Source organism: Amborella trichopoda, chromosome 11 (assembly GCF_054954075.1).
Source record: "Amborella trichopoda isolate Santa Cruz 75 chromosome 11, AtrichopodaSantaCruz75HAP2 v2.0, whole genome shotgun sequence".
Lineage (NCBI taxonomy): Eukaryota > Viridiplantae > Streptophyta > Magnoliopsida > Amborellales > Amborellaceae > Amborella > Amborella trichopoda.
In genome coordinates, this window is record NC_142346.1 from 1,674,293 (window position 1) to 1,701,890 (window position 27,598).

Consider the following 27,598-nt stretch of genomic DNA (forward strand, 5'->3'; position numbering starts at 1 on the left):
TCTTCCAACCATCTACAATTTTTTTATATGAAATATAATTAAATACTGAGAGTTGTTCTTACTTTTTCACCGAAATATCTCAAGAAGCATGAGGCTAATCATTCTTCCCAATATGATGGGGATGCTTATGCCTTTGTCATTGGTTGGTGGAATGTCACAGCTCAAAACCAAATTTGGAAAGGTGAGAGGAAGATAAAAAACACAAGATGGTTGAAGGAATAGCTCCAATAGTATTTGGTAGACAAATCAATATCCACAAACAAAGAGAAGAAAACATAGCTCATTATACTAACAGTTTCTCAAGGACAAAGACCTGGTAAAGCTAAAATCACAAAAACACATATGTAACATTACATCAGAACATATTATATTGTATCTATATATGCTGTATCAGTATTATAGCTTATGATGTTCAAGCACTTTTTTCTCTAGCTATACAAATTCAAATAGAGGGGCATATTTCATGGATGTAAATCCAATAAGATACACAGCATATCAATATCTGAAACCTCTTGCTGCATAGTGCACAACAAAAATTAAAAAATTATTCTATCCATTATGTCATGTGAAAATTAGTTCTTAATAGGTCGCAGACTTTTATCACTTACTTGTACACATGCAATTAAAGTGTAGATACATATGAGTGGGTGCTCGCATGTGAGTGAGTGAGTGAGAGAGAGAGAGAGAGAGAGAGAGGAATATACGTATACCGCCTTCTGTTCAAGTGTCCATAACCAAATGCATGTAAATTACATATTTTGTGCCAGACACATCACCATGGACAAAACCATCATTCTTAAACTAAGATCGTCCAAAACTTAAACCTTAGAAGCCAGAACCTTTCCACTGAAGTTAAGATCCAGCTCTAGGATATTAATTTTGCAGTTCAAAAAGTGAGAGCACAGGGGAATCATTGTTCCGCATAGCCAAGACCATAACTTGACATTGTACACGCAATGCATCATAATTTATATAAAAGATGTCTGTAACAAAACCTTGTTCATTTTATTTAGTTCATTTCTCACATAGAATAATTGCTATTATGGAAGTCTCCAGGGAGACATGAAGGTAGAATAGAAGTCTCTTGAGAACAAATATTATGTCACAGTATTTATTCACATCCACAGCCAAAATATTTTAAAAAATATTCCCCATTTTGTATCATACTTTATAATTAGAAAAAGGAAGAACTACCCATGATGCTTGCGCACATTCATATACTAGCCTCTTGAATTTCTTTTGAGCTCTTGAGAAGCCCCAACCTCCAACATTCTGACCATGATGTTGAAATGACACATTCAACCATCTAAAATGTCAGCTGTTCTGCAAAGTTTTTCCCGAAGACGGGTTTCATTGTACAACCTCAAATATAGGCTCCGAAGTAATATGTAAGAAGTGAAGGCACAACAAACTGCAAAACTCAAATGACTACCTCAAAGCATACTAAGTAGACATCTGCACCCTCAACTTTCAGCAAAGCATCCTGCAGTGAACTTATAAGCTGAGTACATAATAGCCTTTACTTTTTTATACATGTAATGTTCTTGTATTCTATAGGAACTTAACATCAACACCCTAGGAATGCAGTAAATCAAAATCATATAAAAAAATCTTCAGATTTTTTTGCTTTCTGAAGGAGCAATAAAATTTTCAAGAGGACCTGGTCATACAAGTGGATAAGCAATCTTGTCTGCATGATTTCTTACTTTGATTCTCTTGGTTCAAACCTGCAGAAAAAAACTATATGTAGTGCATTAGCTGATTAAGGACCTCGTGTTTAATCAACTGGTAGATTTAAGGCCCAAGAAAATCAGGAAGGTTTAAAGTTACAGGTTTGTGCAATAAAAAACAGCTTAGATGCTGCAGAAATGGAATAAAACATCAACAAGACACTGATGCATGGCTGCATCAAGAGACACTTAGATGGAATTAAATACCACTACTAAGACATCTAACTTGAAGTACCCTTTCTTTGCTCTTCAATATATAGCTCTTGTATCACTTAGTAGATTAGCAATTAAGCCTTTTCTTTTTTATCTTTCTTTCTATAGGTACAAGCTAGACTCCAGTAACCCATTTACTAAATCACGATATGGAAGAGTACAAAGAAACACTGATAAATTTTGGTAATGAGTCTAAGCAAGGTATATGAACTTTTCAAATTGGGTTCCCAAGCAGCCCAGACAGAGAGGTTTCAAATACCTTAAGAACAGTAGGCCTCAGCTTCCAAAAATTGTGAAAACCCAATAGAACTCACAAACCCCTTTTGGATTATGGATGGTGTTTTCAGAATTAATCTCCTGACATACTACTAGCAGTTCAAGATTACAAGTGGACCTCCTATTGAAGTTAAGCTCTGGATTTTTGCTCAGGATTGTGCTTTGGCATCTAGCTAACCCTAATTCAAGAAGCCTCACTATCCAAAATAGCATTGTATTATGACCAGATTTCTATTTTTTCTCCTGTAAAGCAATCCATCACAATGGCCTTAACCCTAAAGATGATGCTTACTTTTAATCCCTGCAAGAGACCGCAAAGATTCTGTAATTTCAGTTCTTGAAGACATGAAAATTGTGTTCAAAATCTAGAATGTCATCCAATTAGAATAAATATTTCAAAGCTAATTTTGTCTTATAATCCCTTCCAGTCCTTTTTCCATTCAACTGTTCACTAAAAGTATATCAGCCAATGCCAAGTAAATATTTATGATGATTGAAACCAATTATTGAAACCACAAGAAAATCAGAATTAAACATGTCAAAGCACATATTTCTCGGAAGCAATGAAAATCCTACTATTGCAAATTTTTACAGAAAAAGATAAAAACACACAAGGACCGCATGTGCTTTAACCCAACTTCCATGCAGACATTTAGTTCTCACAGGAACAGTAGCTAGTTACAACCAAAATCTAGCAAAAGTGATTATTACACATAATACTAGTTTCTTTTACTTGTTTGCTTTTTTTCTTTTTGGGGTGCGAAGGTCGCATGAACAAAAAGAACATCATATTATATTTTCAAACAATCTTGGAGATGGGGCAAGATTTAAACCAAATGCTAGCCCACAGAGTTTTGTGGCCACAAGATTCAGAAAATGCTCCAAATTTAATGGCACATTTATTGTTTTAGGAACAAAGATGACTAACCGTAAGCTCAGGAACTGCTAGATACAAGCCTCTGAAATTTAATTGATAACTCTTGATAATTCCGAACCCCTGAAGGCTGCACTCTTCCTATTGCAAGATTAAAATGCCTCATTGAGACTTCCATCATATCAAGGCTTTCCTGAAACAATTAAAAAAAAAGAAAGGGCTTTCAAAATAACAGGTCAAAAGATCAGTTCAAAATAATAAGAAGCAAAGCAGCATCCAACTTCAAACCTCCAATGCTGCAAGAGCAGCTTCACGACATATTAAGGAAACATCTGCCCCTGTACAACCTTCAGTAAGGCTCGCAAGCTCTGACAGGTTGACATCAGAACCACAAGGGATTTTGTTCAAGTGAATGCGAAAGATGTCTTCTCTGTCTCTATGGTTTGGGGGTCCCACATACAAAAGTCGGTCAAAGCGCCCTGTAGTGAATATTGTAAATTGAATGTATAATATGCTAGATGTTTTTCAAAACTTATAAAAAATCAGAACATAACATAATGAGAATATTTGAACAGGACCTGGTCGTAGAAGGGCCTGATCAATCTTGTCTGGACGATTTGTAGCTGCAATCACAGTTACACCTACTCTTTGGTTCAAACCTGAAGAAACCGGGTTCACAGTTAGGCCATAGCAATGCCTTAGCTCAGGAGAGGGAACTCATTTATAATTTGCTGCAACTTGAAAGCCTGAAAAATGAGGAAGATACAGGCTGGTAGATAGATCAATATAATCTAGAAGTTATAAAATGGAATGCACCAGAAAGGGACAGAAGCCAGCTTGCTATAAGTGTCATTTTAGTAGAGTTCAAGTATATTCCATACTCACTCAACACCTATTAAGCTTTTTCCCCTTCCAAATAGTAGTTCTGGTGCTGCTTAGCTAGCACTGCCCAAATGTTTAACTACGATTCAGCTAAACCTTTATCAAGCCATATGGGCATCACCTTATGGCATGTTCCAAACAAATGCAGAAAACACACATTACAGCACACTGAAACACGTCTATTGCAACACATAAACAAACACATCCGCAGACACAATACATGTGTGTGAGTGTGTCCGTTTACAGGTGATCCTAATTCGAAGAATCTTGGGAATCATTTTTACGAATTTATTACTATTCCAAGGACCAGTTTGGACACACGAATTATACTAAGTAATTCTGTTCTTATATCCCACCATTCATGATTATTAATAAGCAATAGTTGGTGCTATCCAGCTATTTTCCCTCCCCCTTCATCAAGGAAAAAAAAAAATTCTTTTACCCATTCATGAAGAATCCTAATCATAGACATAATAAGAAAAACATCCAAAAACATCAATATCTGTGGCACATGGCACAAGAAACAGAAAGTATTTTTACCATCCAATTCAACAAGCAGCTGACTGATAACCCTATCTCCAACAGAAGCTCCACGACCATCATTTCCACGAGCCACAGCTAGTCCATCTATTTCATCAAAAAAAATTATTGAAGGAGCAGAACCCCTTGCCTTAGCAAACAAGGACTTTACTGCCTTTTCAGATTCTCCAACCCATTTGCTAAAAAGTTCAGGGCCTTTCACTGCAAGAAAATTAAGCCCTGCTTCAGAAGCCACTGCACGAGCCATTAATGTTTTACTGCAACCAGGAGGCCCAAACATTAAAATGCCTCTTGGCGGATTTGTCCCTATACGTTTAAAAGCATCCTGATGCTTTTGTGGCCATTCTACAGCTTCTCTAAGTTGTTGTTTAACCTCATGTTGACCACCAATATCTTTCCAACCAACTTTTGGAACCTCGAGCATAACCTACGAATGAAAATCATGTCAAGCTTAGCTTCCCCATGTGAAGAACAAGAAAAACCGAGAAAAGAAACCACCATTTCAGAAATGGACTAATTCCCATTGCTTTTGAGGATGGTTATGCACTCTGCAAATGAGTGAACTTGACTTTCCTTTTTTTTTCTTTTTCCCTTTTTTGTCTTTGTAAAAGAGGATGGAGAGGAAGGTGGGTACTGTGTGGTTGGTGAACTAAGATATAAACTGCAAATCCAACAATTATCCAAAAAAGAAAAAAACTAGAAACCTTTTTTTTTTCTTCTTTACTCAAGAACCAAAGAAATTACCAAAGCCAGTTTCTGGTTATTAAAATCATCTAATATAATCAAAATACTACAAACAGGAGGCTATAAATCCAGTAGAAGCGCTATAAAAGGAACAAGATTTGGACATTGACATCTATGCAAGAGAGATACAAGTCCTAAGAATTAGAAACTGACTTTTTATGACAAAAGACGTTACCACTAGATCACTGGGACAAGAGTGAATGACTGACAAACGAAAATCATGGCAGCAACAATTTGGAAGGGAAAAAAGACTTGCTAAACAAACATGAAAACTGAAAGTTGACAACCCCAATACCTCTCTCATAGCACTAGGCCTAACTTTCGTTTTGGCTTTCTCAAAATCTTCTGGAGTCACTCTCAACAAAGAGTCTGTTCTCCCACCACAAGAAGAAATGTTCTTTCCTCCACAAGTGTTGGTAAGATTCATATTTTTGGCAGTATCAGTTTCTGACAGGTCATTTCTTTCACCACAAAGATGAACATGCTCAGAGGATATAGATAAATCCAAGAGTAATGATGACACAGACTCTATTGAATCATCCTCAAAATTCATAGGAGATTCAATAGAGTTTCCACATTCTATATAACGTCGAAGAGAAATTAGTGCTGCCTCGTTGCAGAGAGCAGTGAGATCAGCACCAACGAATCCATGCGTGCTTGAAGCCAGATACTGAATTTCTGTATCAATAAGGGAGTGGCTCATCCCCCGAAGTATCTTCTGCAGAATTTCAAACCGTTGGCCAGGAGATGGCACACCTGAAATAGTTCTGTTTGTTAGGTACCAGGAGATATAATGAATCTGATTGGGTGACTGAACAGCCAAGAGCTGTCAGACTATCTCATCTAAGCTGCAAAAGTTGCACCAGGGATGCAAATAAAATGAGGAGATATTAATGCGAGGGACAAAAAAGAGACAGGAGGTAATGTGCAGAAAGATGTGGTTTAATTCTGCAAAGAACCCACCAAAAAAAGTAGCAGTTAAAAACTGATGACACCAAGCCTTAAACCCACAGCTTGTCCACAGGAGAATGACTAAATATTCAAGGATCATACATTAGTAAGAAGGTCCGAAGGAAAGAGAGAAGAAGAGAAAAGGGGGGGGAGCACAAGGCAGAAATGTAGAACACACCAGCTACTTTATTTGTGGAGATCACTTAATGATCCACAGTACAAGACCCTTGCTTTCAACTTAACAAATTCTATCTAGATAGTGAGCTAAATAAAATGAATATATAATCATATACTCAACAATGAAACTTAGTCTTAGAAAATGGATTAGAAAAGAAAACAAATGGTTAAGGAAAAGAATCCATATCATACCAATTTCTATTTCTCTATCAAATCTTCCAGGCCGCCTCAAAGCAGGATCAATAGAATCAGGACGATTCGTGGCGGCAATAACTAATATACCATCATTTCTACTAGTACCATCCATTAAGGTTAATAATGCAGCCACCATTCTCTGAGAAAGCTCTTCACTTCCATCCTTTCGAGCAGGGGCAATGGCATCTAATTCATCTATAAAGACCTGAATTACAAAATGCCATTGTTTCTTTATTTTCATATATCTAATGTGAAAGAACCTTTTCATGGATAGAAAGAGGGGAGCATACCACAGAAGGGGAGGCTTCAGTTGCTGACTTGAAAACTTCATGCAGTGCCTGCTCGCTTTCTCCATAATATTGACTAACAATCTCTGGCCCATTAATAGAGAAAAGATTGACACCAGCATCATGAACACAAGCACAAGCCAAAGACGTCTTCCCTGTTCCAGGTGGCCCATGAAGAAGCACACCTTTTGTTGGTTGCACTCCTAGCCTGTAGAAGAGTAAAAAAAACAATAAGAAATATTGTTCTTAAATCCCACTCTGATATAGCCATTGGCAAATGCAATGGAAAGAAGAATCAAATAGATAGAGACTGTTTTGTTCATTTTATAATGTCATAGAGATCTTCAAGACACTGAACACATAGACCATATATACTCAAACAACGAGAAAAGGTCAAGCAAGTTAGACATATGACTTTTCAATTAAACAACTTCACAACATACTGGGAAGTTGACCATGATAATAACTGATGACAAGTTGAATGAAAACCTTGCCAAAGTGTCTCTATTTATCAATGAGAAGTAGATTATTTCATCTAGAAAACCAGCTTCTTCAGATAGGCCACCCAACTTTGAAACTTCAGAGCCACTATCCTTGTTATTTCCAGGGATCTCAAAGCCAATTAGAGGGAGAGCTCCTATCTTATCAGATTCCAAATTTGATCGCGTGGATGACAATAAATGTACCTCAGTTTTTGTGTTAATCAAGAAGGGAGCATCACTGTTTTTTCCTGAATCATGAAAACTCTTTCCGGCTACCACTTGAAAAGCAGAGTCATGACCACATATTGGAAGCATCACTACATTACCATGGAATAGGCTTCGACCACAAAGCCATCGAGCAGCATAATTCTTCAAAAGTTCACATATCTTTTCATCTTCTAGGGCTAATCTTACTTCTGTGTAATCAAGCTTTTCATTTTTAGATGGATCAGAACCATCAGACCCTGTCTTTGTTGGAGTTGAAAAGGAATTTTGGGTTCTATTTTCTTTCAAAGGAAGTAACTTTAAATAAATGTCTTTGCATTTTCTTAGTGAGGCCCATTGAAGTTTATCATCAACTGGGTTTTGGGCGCTCTTCAAATGAAGAGATATTGAATAGCATTCAAGAGTGGAAACAAATACAGTTCTACCCAGTGAAGGATTACCCATGGTACATGAGAGATTCCATGACAATCTCACATCATTCTTCAGAACCTACACATAAGAAGAAATCATAACAAATAATGAGTAGAATGAAAAGTTATGGGGTTGATATTTTCAACTACAGGTCACAATTAGAAGCTGTTCAGACCTTACCTTTCGAGAAGGCCACACAACTGCAACTGCGAAGAAAGCACCAATTGAATCAGCCATGTTGATACTGAACTTTTCAGAGTATGTAATGGCTAGAGATTCAAGGGGAGAACCTTTAGAGGAGGCAAGTGAGACCTGATAACAAAGCAAAAACTCTGTCTAAGAAAAAATAAGTGATACAAAGTTACCAACTCTCAAAAAGCTCTATAATCAATGAACACACATTCCATCATCTCGAAGCATGTAGAAATGCAAGATAAAAAGCTTCAGCGAGTGAAGGATGAAGAGAATGTACAGTTAGGTCAAACAAGTTTCATAAAGATATCAAAAGAACATGGAGCTCACAATTAAGCATAAGAATGAAATCTCTTCAAAAAAAAATCCTGAAATTTGAAATTAAAATCCACCCAATTTCAACGAAGAAGAAAATTTATAGACAGGGAAAGCCTGTTTCATCCATATATTAAAAGAAACGGAGACAAAGTTGAGCATGAGACTGCAATGTCCTTCAATGAACTTTGAAATAGAGGAAAATTCACAGTAACAGTGAGAGATTCAAAAAAAAAAAAAAAAAAAAAAAGAAATAATATTGAATGATTAAACAGAAAGCAAATTACCGATACGTAAGAACCAGGCAACAGAGAGGAAGCAGCCATGGCAGCTTCAGATAACCAGATCGTCGTAAAAGGACCATTCATCTTGGCCTCGACCTCTGTAACTCGACCTTGAAAAGAATTTCTATATATGAAGCCAGGAAACCTGAAACTGGCCTCCATTAAAGCCAAATCAAAGCTTTCATCATCATAAGAAAGTGAAGGAGTTTCAGGGCTTTGATTAACACTGATAATGGAGGTTTTCTGGTCCGGTGTGGAGCGTTTAGTAGAAGAAACAGATGAGGTTTTTGGTGACTTCTTTGGCTTTGGAGCCATGGTTGCTTACTTCATAGTGCAGAGAGCTTTACATTAGCGGGAAATGGCTTTGATAATTGAGAAGTGTGAAAGGGTATCTTTTACATTTGGGTGTGTTTCTATAATAAGGCTGCAACCTTAAACAATCCAATTAAGGCGCACCTCCAAATTTTATCATGTAATTTTGGTCTAAATGTTTTTTAAAATTATTTTGAAAATCTATTTTCATAGCCAATTATTAAATTTTAAACTTCAAAAATAGTTAAAGTTAAGTAGATCTATAAACATATGAATATCTTGAAAATGGACGGTCTAGCAAAAATAGTTAAAATCAAGTAGATCTATAAAGATTTAAAAATCTTAAAAATGGACAGTCTAGATAATGTGTTGTAAGATACACTATTTTTAGGACTCAAAATCTTATTTTCGTTATATTCATAAATATCGATGTCGAGATAATAAATTAGAGGGTTTTCAACCCTAAAACAACATTTTCCGATGGATTTGTGATGTGCATCTTTAATTCTACAAGGTCTATATATGAATCATAAGACCGTGGATGAGAAATCCGTGAGGTGAACTTAGGGGTAGCACTCGGGTCACCCAAAAGGTTAACCCCAAACCGGGTTCGAGTCCAAATGACTTGGACCTGACCCAAATCTGGCTTGGACCCTATTGGATGGGGACCGTCCGGGTCAGGGTCGACCCGACCCAGTACAAATATTAAAACATACATTATACAAAAAATAATAATAATTTTTTATATTTTTTTAATTTCTAAATCCCGGTCCTGATCTGGGTCCAAAATGACGAGCTCAAGCCAGGTACAGGTCCAAGTCACTTGGACCCGACCCAAGTCCAGATCCAAAATGACGAGCCCGGGTAACTTAGTACTAAAATGGCGAGCTTGTTGAAGCAACAAAGTTGCCTTATTGGTGCGCTTTAAAGGCCATCTATTATTAGAGATCTTCTGTTATTAGATATCCCAACCACTAATTTGCTCAATTCACCATTTTGTATGGTAAGGGGCCAAATATAATCTTCAGACAACCCTTTGCATGACTTGAAAAAAAAAAAAAAACCCTCCCCTCCCACATCTAACTTTTATTTATTCCTCTATGACAATAGTACTCCGCCCGTATCATCCACCTAATTTTTAACATTAACAACACTACATTTCAAGTTGAAATCCCTCACCTGGGCTAAGGGCCGTTAACGCTATGACCCAAGTTCAATTCTTCTATTCAACTATTCACAAAAAATAAAAACAAAAACAAAAATTGCTCTTCCATGGAGATATTTCTCAGTAAGCTTAGAATGAAATTCATGTGAGAGACAACCATGGAAAGAGATTCAAGGTAAATAATAATTTCATATTTTATTCCTAAAGCATGCAAATCAACCACTTCGTTCATCTTGAATAGCATCATTAATATCAGCTTTTTAACTAATTCAGCCACAAACTTATTTAGTTCCAGTTCCACTTGTTGAACAGTATAGTCCCATCCGGTTTTTAAGACGGTGCCAAATTTATAAACTACTCATCCAATAACTATCCATTGTTAGCTACTCCTCACCTTTGGCAAATGTCCATCTCAAACGTACGTTCATCTAATGCTCGTGATGAGTTATGATGTAATTTGACCTTTAGAAAACTTTTTTAAGTACAATCCTATATCATTAGATCACTCACTCCCGTGGGAGTATATTGTTTATTTGCTCCCTCGAGCAAAAGTCAATCCAGGAGTAACATTACGACCCCAAAATCTCGGGGATGTGAATTCTTCAACCACACACTAACATCAATAAAAAAAATTTTCAAATTGCACTTTCCCCTGAACTTGAAAAAAAGAAATCTTTCAAAGAAACCACCTTATCTTTCCAAGTCGGGTCCATTGAATTCGGGTCCGGGTCCCATATCATTTTTCAGGTCCAGGTCCAGCCACGACCAGGCCCAATGCCACCACTACTCGCCAGGAAATGATCAATTATGGGATTTTGTCAAAACCTCAGTCTTGGGTGAAAAACAAGCTGCCCAAATTCCCTGTTTTGAAGGAAATGGGGATTTCATAAAATCGGATAAACAAAGCCGAATCCAAACACGCTGTCAATGTTTTAACGCCTCATTAAACATGGTTAGTTTCACAGTTCATGGTAAATAGCAAGCCTGGTGTGTCAAAGTTGTTTTGGTGTGTGTTTTTGTTCATGTGAATTTTCCTTGAAAATGCAGAGCAATACAACCTACATGTCCCAAGGAATTTCGCGTGTTTTCAACCAAATTTCAGTAAGAAAACAAGTTCACGAACTCCGTGACAATCAAGCCTTCCGATACAATTTACATAATCTCGAGATTTCGAACCATTTCAAGTGCATGAACCAGCAAACCACCACTTTGCAGTTCCAAATACCCGACCGGGAATTCTCCTATCGAAGCAACATAGATCGAACTGCTACAAAGAAACATCGCACTTTCTCAACAGAGCACTGCCTCAGCTAATGAAACAAAGACCATCACATAAACACAAATAGTGTTTAAGCATCAGCCTATTTCGTCAAGTTCATGAACCAAACAGCTTCCTCTTTCTGATTGTCTTCACCTATTCAAATCCAAAGTTACACATAAACCAGACCATGCTGAAAGAAGCCAACCAATCCCGGAAATAATACTGAAAACCTGATTTTGCTGCTTCTTCCAAACAATGCCTGTGTCTACCATATGGCTTCTTGAACATATTTTGAACATTCCTCTCACTATTGATATCAGTCAAGAGTTGAGCAGCCCTGTAAATGGCAGCCTTCAGTGCTCTGAATCCCATCACATTTTCTGTTAAAACCATCACCTCCTACTTTTCCCTCCTTTCCCTTCTCCACCCCCATGTTGTCACTTTGAATGAGTTCAGGCCCAGGCTTTGCACTACTTTCAGAGATATGATGATGATTGGTGCTCATATAGCTAGCATGATCAATTAACACTGAGACACTATGACCAGAATCAGGAGCTTCGAACTCTGACCCAAAGTGCTCTTCTTCAATGGAGCCCATTCTCCTCTCATTGCCAGTCTCATTCGAATAGACATGACCACTATATAGACAGTGGTAAGAGTGAGCTGCCACTGTGTGGAGACCATAAGCTGATCGAAAGGCAGTGCTGAACATTGGGGGCATCAAACGTTTCCCTTCAGATGAGTCACGTAGAGATATTCGGCAAACAGGGCAAGTCGAGTGTTGTTGCAACCATGTGTCGATGCACGAGACATGGAAGGCATGGCCACAATATGGAAGAATACGTAAAGTATCCTTCTCTTGGTATTCGCTGAGGCATACAGTGCACCTGCCAATGAATTAGGTAATCGGTGAGAGAAAGAAAGCAAGACATCAGAGAAATGTTTGATCAGTGGTTGGGTTACTTTGTTTTTCAGTAATTAATTGGTAGTTGGAATTAGTTGGTTCTTATCATGTTAGTAATTGGTAGCTGGGCTAGGGGATCATTTTTTCCAAGTAATTGGTAGTTGGGTTAGTCCATTATGATTTTTTCAAGTAATAATTAGTTGGGAAATTGGTTCTATTTTTTAGCATTTGGCAGTTGGGTTAGATCTTTTTTCCTTTTAGTAATAGCTAGTTGGGTTAAAGATTACAAAAGAAAGAATTTGCTAGTTGGGTTAGTGGGTTCTAAATTGAACCGAAGTGAGATGACTTTTCATCAGCAAGAAAATCAAATGTCATTTAGCAACAGCTAATTACTCAACCATTACACTTATTAAAGTGGACTCCATCGCTGGAACATGTGACACCAATTTGGCATCCTATATGCTGAGATATCCGGCAAACTGGCACATATGCTGGAACGAATCATATGCATCCACCTTTTTGGCCATTTGAGCATAGCCTTTTGGTATACCAGATATCACCACCCAGACCCAAAGATCACTAGGTTCTTCCTTACCCAACACAAGATTTCCCAAAAGAATACTAATGTAACCTTTCCTCTACACTTCTAATTCCTCATAATTTAAAGCCCCAAAGACTATAACACTAAGGCTTTGGGAGAATGAAAATTCCTAGCTCCCTAAGTGCACTTGTATCTTGAGTAATCATTTAGATTGCAACATGCATCAGTTAAGTATAAAGGTCTAGGTAAAAGCAGCATGGCTGCCTGAAAACATACTATGGTTCAAGAAGGTAATAATTTATTATAAATTTTCTTTATCCAAAAGGGATTCTTTTATGGACTCTCAACACTGTTGCAATTGCTAATTATATCATATTACACTAGAACATAACAGAAGAAAGCGCATATAAATCACAGAATATTAGATAATCTCTGCTTCATCATATGAATGTGTGAGATTGCATCAGACTTTGGTAGTTGAAATAATTGACATCACAAAAATAACATGTTTAAAAGCCTTTGGTAGACAAATAAAATGGATAGCGTCGAGTAGGGTTTGATGGGTCTAGTGATCCCATTTAAATAATGGGAAAAGTTTATATAGAGCCTAGGCTCTAAACAATCAAATTAGAGGTTAGAGCCTACCTCAAAAATTTCACTAGAAGAGGTTGTTTTGATGCCCAAATATCCTCAAATTGATCATCTCGACATCAAGATGCATGGACTTGAGAAAAAAAACAGATTTCAAGTTTTGAAAATAGTGCATCTTATAATGCATATTTGAACCGTCTATTTTTAAGCTATTCAAGTTTTTATAGATTTGCTCGATCTACACTATTTTTGAAGCTTTAAATTTTATAATTAAAGATGCAAATATATTTTAAGGCTAGTTAAAGATTTCTAGTATTGAAACAACATTTCTCGACACTATTTGAAGGTGAGCTCTAATACGATTGTTTAGAGCCTCAGCTCTATACAAACCGCACCCTTAAATAATTATTGTTAGAATGAAGAAGAGGCTGATAGATATGGCCTAAAGCTTTCAGAATATCAATTTTTGACAGCAGACCTTTTCAGTTAGTAATTCTACAATACCCTAAACCTGGTACTTGCTAGTTCACCATCAATCATCACCCTTCTAAAAGCATGCTGTACTCATAAGTTGTACAGATCATTCAACCAAGTCCACCACAGATTTATGGTCACTGTTTGTACCAACCCAATGACCTGATCAAATAAGTTAGGAGTCCTAAGTGTACCCATAATGCCATCCCAGCCATCTTCCATAAAAATTGCATTCTGTTGCCCGAGACACTAATTACAAACCTAGTAAGTCCCAAATACATATCCTAGGTGTGCACAAAGGGAATGAAATCCATTAAGCCAGTCAAGAAACTTTGTTAGAGGGTGAAGTTGACTGCAACATTCACAATTCTACTATTAAGAAATGTATCAAATGACCATGGCCCTCAACCATGTTATCCATTAAATAAGTTAACTTTTCTTTTAGGTTGACGGATCAACAACGTTCACAAAATTCATTTCAAGCTCCCACAGACCTATAACCTGTCATGTTTTTCCTACAGCATCACAATCCATCCCTCTCTAAAACAAACAATGCGACCCTTTGACTGTGTGAAATTCCAAAATTTTTCTTTCCTTTCTAGCAAATCCCTTATTATCATTCACCATGGAATTTCCCCTCTTATCTATCATGACCATCCCTCACTCAAACACCCATGACGTATCCATTCCCCCCGTCCAAAACCAAAGTTTATCCATGTCGGCCACATGACTTTCGAGTACAACCTACAAAGGGTTATTTTCCTCATATGCACCATACAAGTAAAATAGTTGGGAAGAGAATAAGTATGGACAGTTTTTACTACCTTGACTACTGTTTAATACCACTTGGACTTGTTTGTTGGGTAAGCCCATAGGAGGGCTGCTCTACAACGATACAAGCAAGGGATGGCTACTAACTTGATTTTTTTGGTGAAGGCCTTAGGTAGATGGCTCTACAACCAAACTGATGAAAAACAAAATGCAAATGCTATTTTTGATGAAGGCAATGGATAACCCCAGCTCAATCCCCCAACTTTTTCCATCTCTCTCGCACCTTAACTGGCCCAAATCAGGTATCGTACTTCGGAAAGCGGCAGTAGCTGCTCTTCTTTGGACCACTTGGATTTGAATGCAATCAACGTATTTTTCGTGTAGAGAGTTCATCCCCATCAGCCTTATTTGAAAAGATCAAGTCCGATGTGATTTTCTAGGCTTCCAATCACAAGACCTTCAAAGGCTTCCCTCCCTCGGCCTTCCGCATGGACTGGGTGGCCATGCTCAACCTCAACAGGCATTGAATTCCCCAAGCTTCTCGGTGGCATCCACCTGACCCTGGCTGGGTCAAATTGAAATTCGACGGTTGCTCCCTAGGTAACCCAGGCCTGCTGGAATTGACAGCCTATTCAGGAACCATGAAGTTACAGTCCTAGCCTCATTCTCTAGACATATCAACCACTCAGATTCCCAGACTGCTGAGGCTCTTGCTCTGCTCGAAGGCCTTTTCGATCGCTCATGGGGCACAGGACTGTTAGCAGAAGGCAACTCTAGTAACATCCTTACCTGGGCCTCAGGTTCGACTTATTGTCCCTGGCTCTGGCTTCGATCTTTGAAGAGATTAATCACTTGTGCAGTGACATCACAATTGGTTGGAGAACGCTTGGCAAGAAAGTAATGCCCATGCTGATTCTTTCGGTAAGGCGGGTGCTATAAACATCAGTGACTGAGAATTTTTTGCAAGCTCACTCCATTGTTGTGTAGTCTTCGACACTTTCTCTCCCCTTTGATATTTTCGCACCATCGGAAGCCTTTGCATAGCACTCCCTCTAAGAGAGTTTGCCATTCTTGTCTGTATTTAGTCTCCACCTTTTGGAAACTCGATTTTGTACTGCTCTCCATTCTTAATACAACAGTTAACTTCATCAAAAAACCTTTGGCCCCAATGGGCTTTACACACTCTTGAATTTCCTTTCTTTATAATTCTCTCTCTCTAGGCTCGGTGCCCTCTTTCATGCACTCATTCCTCTATCTTTACAAGGCTTTGTGGCCCCTCTTCTCTCTCTAAATGGCACGGTTCTCTCTTTCTCTCACCCTCTCAATAACCTCACATCACCCTTCTCTACCTCTATGCCTTCTCGTTACTCAAAAACTTGAACCACATCTAACCTCCATCGGTCCATACTATCTTATCAATAAGTTATAAGGTTGCTTAGCAACACCTAGCTTTTAACACCCATTTTCATTGCTAAGTCGTTCCAACATCTTTCATGCCCAAGGCTCCCTTGAAATTAATCGTCTTCTATGGGTTCAGCGCGTAGTTGAAGATATCAGCCCTTTTGTTCGTTGGTTGGAAGGTTTATCAAGTTAACATCCTTGCTCAACACCTTCTCACGAAGAAAGTAATAGTGTACCTCGATGTACTTCTACATGCATGAAAGACTGGATTTGATGCCAATATGATTGAATGATGTTGTCACTATGAATTGGCATGGCTTCTTCAAACTCCTTGAGCAAGTGGACTGAACTGATGTTAAAGATGAATATTGCAAAAAAATACCTGACATGAGCAAATCTTTTTTATCTAGGAAAATTGGTGGTTTAATCTAATAGGTAAGGATGAGGATCTTCATTTCTGGTAAACCTAAAAGGTCCTCATGGATTCAGTCAATGTAGGATATTGATAAAGGTGAAGCACATAGGTGATAAACTTGGAGGTGTCATAGCATTATGATGATGTAAATTCAAATGTGTCTATCTTGTAAGTCTCTAAATAGGTAAAGGGTGGGACATGAGACATGGGTGGTAAAGACGTAAAGAGAGGTCTGACATGAGGCACCATGAAGAAAGTTAGAGAGCAAAAGGAGCGAGAAAAGAGAGGCCACCAAGCCTCAAAGAGAGATAGAAGTGTTGAGAGAGGCGACAGCCTAGAGAGAGAGTTGTAAAGAGAAAGTTTCGAATGTGTAAAGCTCCTCAAGGCCAACTTTTATTGAATAAAAGGTATGTGTTTCTCTCTCCTCTTTCATTGCAAAAAAAAAACAATGCAAAAGTACGTTGTTCTTTCGTCTCTTTCCTTGTGTGTATGCATGACATATCAGGCTCATCTACATCCAAAGCAACCACAATTTTTCTAAACATGTTATTAGAGCCAGGATATTGAACTTGGAGGTTCATTTTATGAGTGAAGATCGCCTCCATGTGAATTTTTCACATCAATTGGGACTTCCCTCAATTTTGAGGTTCGATTTATGGGTAAATATTGCCTTTGTGTGACCTTCTCACATTTGTTGAGACTTCCACTCCAATTTATAGGTGTTTCACTAACCAAGTTTTTGAACTATAGTAGCTGTTTAGAGAATGCCTTGAGTTTGAAACAATAACTTTGACCTTGTTGTCATGGAAACTTGGTTCTCTATCTCTCAAATGCAAGGTTAGGTTTTCACGAAAAGAGATCTCTTCAAACTGATAGAAACTCTGACATGTGTATGTTGAGTGCCATAGTTCTTGAAGTTCCCAAAGATAAGAACTATAGAAATTACAAGGTATGGCTTTCAGCCTATTCTATAGGGCAAGATAAATAGGATGTAGACGATGGGACATAACCTAGAACAACTGCCCAAGACATGCTTGTGGAATGGAAAAAGCAGAATTGTAAGGCTCTACACATATCCAAATCTCGTGTGGACCAGGGATGTTCACTCATATGAGGAATGCAGAAATGATAAAAGTAACTTGGAATCAGCTGGCCACTATGCACGAACAGGCGAGCAGTGCTAGAAAGGCATTATTGGAAGCCGAGTTGCAAGCATGTAAGCAACACAATGCAAGGATTGAGTGAAAACTAAGAGATGGAACCATTGCGGTGCTTACATGCTTGCAACTCTGCTTCCAATTAGAAGGCTAAAGCATTAAGATGAAGAATAACACACGAGTTGCCATCACATCTGAAAATGAAGGGGTTGAGTTTGATGTCGTGCGTTGGTGATTCAAAAATTCAAGCCACCCATGAAAGAGGCTATAAGCCTATTACTTTAAGAGGAAGCACTTTCGAAAGAAGAAAATTGGAGTCATATAGTGGTTCTAAGAAAGTGGAAGACCGTAATGAGGCCTTTTTTACGAACTCTCATGGGAGGTCTAGTACTAGAGGAAGGCATTGTGGCTTGTGAAGGCCACAAAATAATAAAGAATCCCCAACCACAGCCTGCCAATAACGATCAAGGTGAGTCTCGTAAAGTCAATAGAACAAAGAAAGAGTCATGCTATACATGTAAGGAAAATGGACATTGTGCCAAAAATTTGGCACAACCAAGGAAATTACGTTGCAAGTGGAAAACAGTTTGATCCTCCATTACCAGGCCTTCTGTTTGCCTAATTCTATCTTTGAATATTACGTTGTTTCCATTATGCATTCTTAGCATACTTCGACACTTTTTTGACAAGTAACAAGCATACTTCGATTTATCTTATAAATAAAAGGTTCTTTTACAATTCATCTTCGATAGAGATTTATGTTCTGTTTAAAGAATTCCATTGAGCAATTTCCTTCAATTGAAATCCTAAAATTCAAGCACATGAGTATCCAGCGTTTCTTGACCCAATTCACAGGCATCTTTTCAAAAGGAATCCAACTAGATATTGATTGTTATTCATAACATAATGGTAGCAAAGGGTGATGGTTTCCACTCCAGAGCGAGTGCATTTAACCAAAGATCAAGTTACTCACTCATCGCTTGATTCAAGAGTAGTGGAGCTCATCAAAGTAATCACCATGACACAGGAGATTAACAACCCATCAAGCACATGAACTCAAGTTGCTCCCTATTGGTAGTAAGATCGCTAAATATTGTTCCTGCTTGAGTTGTATTACTATATTAACACATTGGCCTTGTCATTTTTCAAAATTATTGAAATTCATTTAACTTAATAGGACAGACAAATGAGTTTTAAGTGACAATAGGTCTACATCAAGGGTCAGCATTGAGCCCGTACCGCTTTGTCTTAATTATGGACGACTTAACTAAGCACCTATATGATGAGATATTGTGGTGCACGTTGTTCACAGATGACATAATTTTGATTGATAAGACCCAAAACAACGCCAACACAAAGTTAGAACTTTGGAGGGATGCCCTACAATCCAAAGGTTTTAAAATTAGTCGGACTAAGATAGAGTATATGGAATGCAAGTTTAGTAATAATAGAAGTAGAGATGAAGAAATAGTTAAGATTGACAGCCATGAAGTACAAAAAAGACCGCACATTCAATATCTAGGGTCGATAATCCAAGAAAATGGAGAGATTGGGGAAGAAGTCGCACACATAATTAAGGTGGGTAGCGAAGTGGAGATGTGCAACTGGAATTTTATGTGAAAGCTGCATACCAATGAAGCTGAAGAGCAAGTTTTATAGGACAGCTGTGAGACCAGCTTTGCTCTATGGGGCAGAATGTTGGGCGGACAAAAAACAATATACCCATAGAATGAGTGTGACAGAGATCACGATATTGAGATGGATGAGTGGCAAGACGAGAAGGGATAAAATTCGAACGAATCCATTCGAGAGAATTTTGGCGCAGCACCAATAGGCGATAAGATGAGAGAGAGTAAACTTAGGTAGGTTGGCCATGTGTGGCACACGCCAAGTACATATATTAGGAGGTGCAAGTAAGTTCAAGTGGAAGGACTAAAACGGCAAGGAGTAGGCCCAAAAGGATGTGGTTGGAAGTAGTCCGAAAAGATATGAGGACTTATGGCCTCACTGAGGGTATGGTCTTTAATAGAGTAGAATGGTGGACCAAGATTCGTGTAGCCGACCCTATTTAATTGGGAAGAGGCTATGATGATGATGAGGGTTGAAATTCATCTGACTTATACATTTCTCAAAAAACAAAAACAAAAAAAAAATCATCTAACTTATCTTTTTAGATTACTAGCTAAAATATTTTATTTTATTTTATTTGGATACTAGTTAAAATGTCATATTTCTTATAAGAACTTTCATAATGAAATGTTGTATGTGCTACATTGACCCCTTTAGTACTTTGTGCAAGGGATCATTACCAGACAATTTCTTTTCTGATAGGCATCACTAACCACACGCTTAATGGTTTAAATCACTAATCAACACTAGACAGTTTTTCCATATTACTAGCCACAAGTCTGATGGTTTAATATACACATCTCATTCGAGCCTTATCTCAACTATTGCAATCAGCTACATGAATCTCATTCCACCATTCTGCTCTAGCAAGAGTCAATACCCTCAGTTAGACCATAAGGCACCATATGTCTTTTCACTACTTCCATCCATGTCCTTTTGAGCCTTCTCCTTGGCCATTTAGAGCCTTCCACTTGAACTAAACCACCACTCCTAACCAGTGTTATTCTAAGTCGACGTTGCAGATTGCCAGACCACCTCAGTCTACTTTCCCTCATCTTATTGCCTATTGCAGATACCCTTAAGTTTCCTTAAATGTATTCATTCCAAATTCTATCCTTTTTTGTCTTGCCACTCATCCATATCAACATCTTCATCCCAGCCACATTCATTCTACGGAGATATTGTTTCTTGACCGCCCAACATTCCATCCCATGAAGCATGGCTGATCTTACAACCGTTCTATGGGGATAGGATCAGGATTCATGAAATAGATGTGATAAAAATAAGTGTAGACATTTTAACCCGTCATATCCCATTTCTTCTAGGAACCAACAACTTATTTAAAGGTAACAGAGAAGGGAACATAGTGACTGAGACAATGCGATGCCACATGCACAAAAAGGATCTATCAAAAAGCCACTCGAGAAATAACAATCAACCATTGCCCAAAGACCAAACCAATTTAAGTATATACCATATCCCATGAAAATTATAAAAAGAAATTAAACAAACAAACAACAAGAAACTGATAAAAGAGGAGCATAGAGCAAAAGAAGCAAATGAAATATTGTACTGTCTCAGCAACTCTAAATATGTTAAATTGATAGTTTCATGTCAAAAATCATGTGCTAGAATTTGCAGTTTACTGCACAAAGTACAAGGTCTACTCAACATTGTTTCACCAAAAACATTAGATGAAATAAAGCAGCAGTAACAGGAAATAATGGCAGCAATTGTTTAAGAAATAAAGCTACATCTCATCCATGGTTCACAAGAACCCTCACATGTTACTGACTTGCAAAAATATTAGCCAGCGAAAACTATATCATGATGTGCTAAAAGAATCAAGGATAGTGTACAAAAATTTCAATGTTGCTTGCACTTTAATGAAACAAAACATATATTATAAGAAGTCAGCATTCTTCCATATTGAGACTCGTACATCCCTTGCTAAACCCAAAGGTGAACTTTATTTTGATGGGATCTTTAAATTATCAAAATGGGCTTCTCACACCATAAATATGACACAGCCATGTCCACCTAAGTCCCATTATTCACAGAACATCAAGATGCAACAAATGGAAGACAACCCCAAGAGAGCACCATCAAGATTGAAACACTAGCTAAATTGGCAGAAGGATATGATACAATATAGAGAGTAATAGATAGGAAGAGAGAGCAATAGGAGAGAAGGGGAAAGGAGAGAAATTAGGAAAAGATTAAGAAATAGAGAAAAGAACACCACAGTAAGTCCATAAAGGGAAAGAAAACTTACTGGGAATCTTCCCCTGAGGAGAAAACACCATCACTGTACTTCTTTGTAGGAAAGGTTGCAATGACTACTGGTTCCAGGCCATGTAGTCCACGTTCTAGCTGTTCCCAAATTAAACAAAAAAAAGAACAGAACTTCAACGCCTCTTAGAAGATAGGGGCCAAAAATTGCTCAATTTGTGAGTGAAATGAAAGCAATGAAAATTGAATGGGACCAATACAGAGGAACAAATAACAGTGATAATAAGCATTAAAGGCCAGCTAAGTTTATCATCATCATCATCCAAGCATTATCCTAATTATTTTGCGTCAGCTACATGAATCTTGTTCATCCATATAGTATAGGTTCAGGATTTGTGATAAGATGTATCAAAGTTTTACACTGGCTCTCCACCTAACGTAATGCACCTCCTTTACCAAGGCTTGGGATGGGTTAAGGGAAAGTTTAAGGTACTCACCCTTACTGGACCAAGCTAAGTCTATAAACTAAGAAATCTCATATACATCCAACAAGGATACAATGAAGGGAAAAGCAAGACAAATTTATAGCCTAGCAACGTGAAAAGCTATAGTGAGTTTATAGCAAGACAAATTTCTCTATTGCACTTAATGAATCAAAATCATATATTATATCAGTGAAACAATAAAGGGAAAAGCAAGACAAATTTATATACCTATATCAAGGACTAATTTTAGCACACTGAAAATTCTATATGCTCAACTGAAGTCCTTGACCAGACAGTTTTAATGATTAGAATAGAATTTGTACAGTAATAGGCATCAAAGAACCATGACAAACATTAAAGCAAGAGGACCCGTAAAGGTACAGTTACCAAATAAGTAAATATGATTCCCATTTCATGTCCAAAAGGACATAAAAAATTCACCCAGAAAAATGAGAAACCATCTAAAAATGACAAAAAGATAAAAAAATCACATAGATCCAAAACAACAGAATGAACAGGACTAGTACAGCACAAGTAGGGGTGGCAATGGATCAAGTACGGGTCGGGTCCAGGTGGACCCGGATCCAGACACGAATAGTATTTGGGTCCAAAATTTCGACCCATACTCGAACCCGTCGGGTCCCAGGCTGGTCAGATCCATTGCCACCTTACAACTATGAGGCTTTTCTTTTCTTTCGTTTTTTTTTTTTTTTTTTTCGTTTTTTGCCCTTTCTTTTACCATCATATACCCTATGACTATGAGCTGCTTTTTTTTTCCCAATATTGTGACAATATGAACACCTGGCACGTGCCTAAAGACACGATTGCCATCATATACCCTATGACTATGTTTACGGGTCGGGTCCAGCTGGACATGAACCAAGACCAGAATAGTAATGGGTCCAAAATTTGGAACTATACCCGGAACAGAGGTCGGGTATACTCATCGGGTCCCGGGTCTAGTCGGGTCCATTGCCACCCCTACTCGCAAGTATCTGAATTTCCCGCCAGCAAATCCACTTTTTAGTAGAAATAACATCAGGATAGTTGATAAAAATTCAACCAAATGAACCCAAGGGAAATTTGAGGTTTAATAGGCCCAAAACAAAACTTCTCAGTTGTAAAATTAAAATAAAATTGGTCAAACGTAAATCAACTAAATTTAACCAAACGGATCAATAGGGAAACCAGTGGCAAGCGCAAATAGGAACTTCTATGTTGACGAATAATAAAATTGTTTCAAAGTGAAATCGACCGTATTAAAACCAGAGAATCCCTACGCACCATTATCAAAACCTTTTAGTTGAAAATCAACAAAAATGACTAAAAATCAAATAAACCAAAATTCAATCAAAGGGAAAGCCAGGTACTTGCTAGCCCGAATCAGAAATTTGAAATCGAAAAACAATAAAGTTGGTAATCACTAGATTCAACTAAATCAATCGATAGAAGAGCTAGAACCTTACTGAGCCCAAATCCAGAACATTATATTAAAAAACATTAGAATTGGTGAAAAGTGAAACAAACCGAAATTCAACGAAAGGAATCAATAGGAAAACCAGAAGGTTAGTAGTATTGAATCAGAGAATGGAAAAACAACAAAATAAGCAAAAAAGTTGAAATGAACAAAAACTACACTAAAATTCAACCAAATAAGTTAATAGGAAAACCAGACCATTAGTAGCCAATAGCAGAACATTTTAGTTGAAAAATAAATAAAAAAAGCTGGTTAAATGAGTAATGAACTAAAAATTCAACCAGATGTATTGATAGGAAAACCAGAGACTTAAATATACACAATCAGAACTTTTCAGCCCAAAACTAGTAAAATCAATTGAGAGTGAAATAGATTAAAATTCAAACAAATGAATAAACAGTAAAACCAGAATCAGATTTTTTCAGTTGGAAAACAACAAAATAAGTTGAAATTGCAAGGAAAACTAAATCTCAACCAAATGAGTCCATTGGAACCAAAGTCTTACTAGCTAACAGACCCAAGTCAGAAATTATTAGTTGATAATTTATTGAAATTAAAATAAATTAGAATTCGACCAATTGAGTCAAATAGAAATCAGACTCTAACTAGACCCAAATCAAAGTTTTCAGTTGAAACCCAAAAACGAAAATTGGTTGAAGTGAAACAAACTAAAATTAAACCAAATGAAATAAAAATATACGAAATTTATCAAGCTGAAATCCAAACTTTTCAGTTGAAAAACAACAAAATCAGTTCAAAATGAAAAATAAACATAATTTAGCGAACTGAATCGATACTAAAAGCAGATACTTTATGCCCCAATAAGTACTTTTTAGCCCAAAAAACAGGAATATAGGTTCAAAGCATAACAACTCAAAATTTAGTCAAATGAATTCACGGGAAAACCAGAGACTAAACCAAAATCATAACATTTAAGTTGAAAAATTAGTAAATTTAGTTCAAAGTGAAATGGCCCCAACTTCAACCAAATGAATCAAACTGAGGGAAAACAGAGACATGAACCACAATTGTAACTTTAAGTTGAAACTAAAAGTAAAATTAACTAAAATTCAACCAAATGACTCAAATCGAGAAAAACCAGAGACTTCCCAAACGAAAATCATAACTTTTAAGTTGGAAAACAATAACAGTAGTTCAAAGTGAAACAACCCAAAATTCAACCAAATGAGTCAAATTGAGGAAAACGAGATACTTATTCAACCAAAATCATAACTTCTGATTTGAAAACTAATAAAGTGGGCTTCAAGTGAAATGAACTAAACGTTCAACAAAATGAATCAATTTAAGGAAACTAGAGACTTACAAGTCCCAAATCAGATCGAGAAGCAGTAGGGAGCGATCCTCTCGATGCAGTCAACTGAATCCTTGCACAAATTAGTCGGGTGCACACGAAGACTATGAACATCGTGCTCACTGCGAACCCGATGACTGTCATCACCAGATTCATGCCTGAGCTTATCATTGTTATTCCTCTGAGATTTCACACCATGTTTGTTCTCTCTAAACCAAAATCAAATTTTGGAGCACAAATAGAAAAGGGGACTTTGGAAGGATCATCAACCAGATTAACAGACAGATCTAACTATAAATTAAAACTACAGTACAATTAAATTGAGGCAGAGACCCCTAAAGCCATGAAATCCTGTTAATTCTAATGAGGAATTTAAAAAACCAAGTGGAGAGATGGTTATTTTACATGTTAGATGGGTTTTCACGGGTATCAATGCCTAAACCAGTCAATTCTCTAAATCTAAAGAAATGGCAAAAAATAAAAATAAAAAATGGTGAGAAATGAACCCTAGACCCATACAGAAAAAAACCCAAAGAAAAAGACTCCAAAAAAAAACCTTAGGATTTACAGTAACACCATCGTCAACAAAAATCAGAGATAGAAAAACCAACAAAAAATGAGTTTATATCACAGAGATTTTACATCCATTCCATTAAATGAAGAATAAGCCTAAAACCCAACAAAGAAGGGGTGAACACAGAGATCTTACTACCATGTCAGGAACAAAAAGGCTCTGTAAAAACCCTAATTTTTCAACTAAAAGTCAGGAAACAAGTGGGAAAAATAAGGAACTTTGAGGACCGGGTATTTTTTTTGGGACCATAGGTGATCCATCCACTAAGCTTGCTGTCCGTTCGACAATTCATTATTGCTTATTAAATTCAATTCTCTGAAACTTCTGCGACTTATGCCGGCTTTTAAATTTGGTGACCAAATTGAAAGATGAAGCTTCTATAAGGCCTAGGCTTTATGAAAACCAAATAAAGCATCACCTCAAATCCTAGTTTAAAAAATACTTTCGGCAACGGGAATATTCAAGGTAGCTCTAAAATCAATTTCTAATCCTGATAATATAATTTGAAACTAAAAAAAATCTTCAAGGTCCTTGAAGCACTTAGGGGAAAATAGATGATTTAGTTAATTTATTAAAATATATATTATTTTTTAGAATTTAAAATATAATTTTTTTTCACAACAACGAACACAATGTTCGAATGGAGAAGATGGATTTATTAAAATATATACTCTTTTTTAGAATTTGAAATATAATTTTTTTTTCACAACCACAATGTTCAAATGGAAAAGATGGATGTAATGGTTTTTCAAGGCTTGAATTACAATTTTCGCTGAGTTATTAAGTATGGTTTTACTTATTTTAATAGCATTGCAGCCCTATCCAACCATTTTGAAAAAATAATAATAATATATATATATATATATATATATATATATATATATTTTTTTTTTTTTTTTTTTTTTTTTTTTTTTTTTTTCCTTTGAGTTGATACCAAGATAATCGGCGGTTTCTCTATATTCCCTGTAAGTCTAGAGGTTTCCCGATATTTGCCACTAGAACTAGTGCGTGGTCCCGCTCTCATTATGATCCCGGGAGACCAATTTGTACACATGGCCTGGCACCCATTGAATATTTTTTTATATATTTGAATATAGGTACTTACCTTATATTATCCAGATAAGGCATACTTCTAAATTTTATCGGAATATGTAGCTCTGGTATAGAAATCATTATGATGGCTCGAAAAATTATGTTCAAATCTAATTATAAAAATCCAAATATCTAAAAATGATAAAAATCTGTATATCTATAAATATTTCAAAATCTTGAAAATAAATAGTTCATTGCATCATGCATTATTTTTTAGATTTTTTTAAAAAAAATCTATTTCTTTATATATATATATATATATATATATATATATATATATATATATATATATATATATATATATTATATTATTTTTTTCCTTCCTTTAGAGTTGATACCAAGAAAATTGGCGCTTTCTCTATAGTCCCGGTAAATCTAGAGGTCTCCCGATATTTGCCACTAGTGCGTGGTCCCGCTCTTATTATGATCCCGGGAGACCAATTTGTACGCATGGCCTAGCACCCATTACATTGAATATTTTTTTATATTTGAATATAGGTGCTTACCTTATATTATACAGATAAGGCACACTTCAAAATTTTGTCGGAGTATGTAGCTCTGGTATCGAAATCATTATGATGGCTTGAAAAATTATGTTCAAATCTAATTATGAAAATCTAAATATCTCAAAATGATACAGATCGTGTATATCTATAAATACTTCAAAATCTTAAAAATAGATAGTCCAAATAACTTATTACAAGATGTATTATTTTTAAGATTAAAAAAGAAAAATCTATTTCTTTATATCTATACATCTCGAGGTCCACATGTTCAGTTGAATGGTTTCCCTACCTCAAAACACTATTTTTTACTGGATTTTTGCGGTGCGTTGTAGTAGAAGATTGCAATCTTATGTTTTCCTTGAATAATTAATCTTGTTTAAGCCTTAAAGATCGCCCATCTTACAAGGCTTTTCTTTTGAAAAATACATTTCGAATATTCATAAATTGGTCAGATTTGCTCTCGTGCTCCAAATTCAAAATGAATTTTCATGGCATGATGCTATTTGTGGCACCAAAATTGA

At 36.7% G+C, this 27,598-nt stretch overlaps 2 protein-coding genes across 37 annotated transcripts; both read right to left on the bottom strand.

Annotated features, from left to right (window-relative positions):
- Nucleotides 1-984: 984 nt before the first annotated feature.
- On the bottom strand, nt 985-9,216 carry CIP111 (Cam interacting protein 111). Of its 35 annotated transcripts, none has more exons than XR_016044454.1 (13): nt 8,782-9,216; nt 8,168-8,299; nt 8,017-8,065; nt 6,873-7,077; nt 6,580-6,787; nt 5,555-6,015; nt 4,516-4,942; nt 3,672-3,752; nt 3,441-3,572; nt 3,148-3,286; nt 1,671-1,727; nt 1,433-1,483; nt 985-1,323 (listed from the first exon to the last, which is right to left on the bottom strand). XR_016044454.1 is itself a non-coding variant. In XM_088851936.1 (11 exons), the coding sequence occupies exons 3-10, from the start codon at nt 8,037-8,039 to the stop codon at nt 3,155-3,157; spliced, it is 1,728 nt and encodes a 575-aa protein (XP_088708062.1). In that variant the 5' UTR covers nt 8,040-8,065; nt 8,168-8,299; nt 8,782-9,216; the 3' UTR covers nt 985-1,727; nt 3,148-3,154. The 35 variants fall into 35 exon arrangements, 3 of the variants coding, with proteins under 3 accessions (XP_088708062.1, XP_020527353.1, XP_020527350.1); XR_016044438.1 differs by having other exon boundaries at nt 1,661-1,727; nt 3,382-3,572; XR_016044428.1 differs by having other exon boundaries at nt 7,359-8,065; nt 8,782-9,210.
- A 2,052-nt stretch (nt 9,217-11,268) lies between these two features.
- LOC18441393 (uncharacterized) lies at nt 11,269-25,812 on the bottom strand. Of its 2 annotated transcripts, none has more exons than XM_011627676.3 (3): nt 25,618-25,812; nt 21,675-21,772; nt 11,269-12,403 (listed from the first exon to the last, which is right to left on the bottom strand). In XM_011627676.3, the coding sequence occupies exons 1-3, from the start codon at nt 25,618-25,620 to the stop codon at nt 11,833-11,835; spliced, it is 672 nt and encodes a 223-aa protein (XP_011625978.1). In that variant the 5' UTR covers nt 25,621-25,812; the 3' UTR covers nt 11,269-11,832. The 2 variants fall into 2 exon arrangements, with proteins under 2 accessions (XP_011625978.1, XP_006851574.1); XM_006851511.4 differs by having other exon boundaries at nt 24,918-25,812.
- Between the last annotated feature and the right edge of the window lie 1,786 nt (nt 25,813-27,598).

Bases quoted from the DNA above. Each gene is read 5' to 3' on its own strand.
- CIP111 (XM_020671694.2), bottom strand. From the start codon at position 9,093: ATGGCTCCAAAGCCAAAGAAGTCACCAAAAACCTCATCTGTTTCTTCT. The intron at 6,016-6,579 runs GTATGATATGGA...GAACTATTTCAG, and splicing joins TGATAGAGAAATAGAAATTG to GTGTGCCATCTCCTGGCCAA. The intron at 3,287-3,381 runs GTTTGAAGTTGG...TAATTGTTTCAG, and splicing joins CTGCTCTTGCAGCATTGGAG to GAAAGCCTTGATATGATGGA.
- LOC18441393 (XM_006851511.4), bottom strand. From the start codon at position 25,076: ATGATAAGCTCAGGCATGAATCTGGTGATGACAGTCATCGGGTTCGCA. The intron at 21,773-24,917 runs GTAAGTCTCTAG...ATTTGGGAACAG, and splicing joins CTCGATCTGATTTGGGACTT to CTAGAACGTGGACTACATGG. The intron at 12,404-21,674 runs GTAAGTTTTCTT...ATTCATTGGCAG, and splicing joins TCCTCAGGGGAAGATTCCCA to GTGCACTGTATGCCTCAGCG.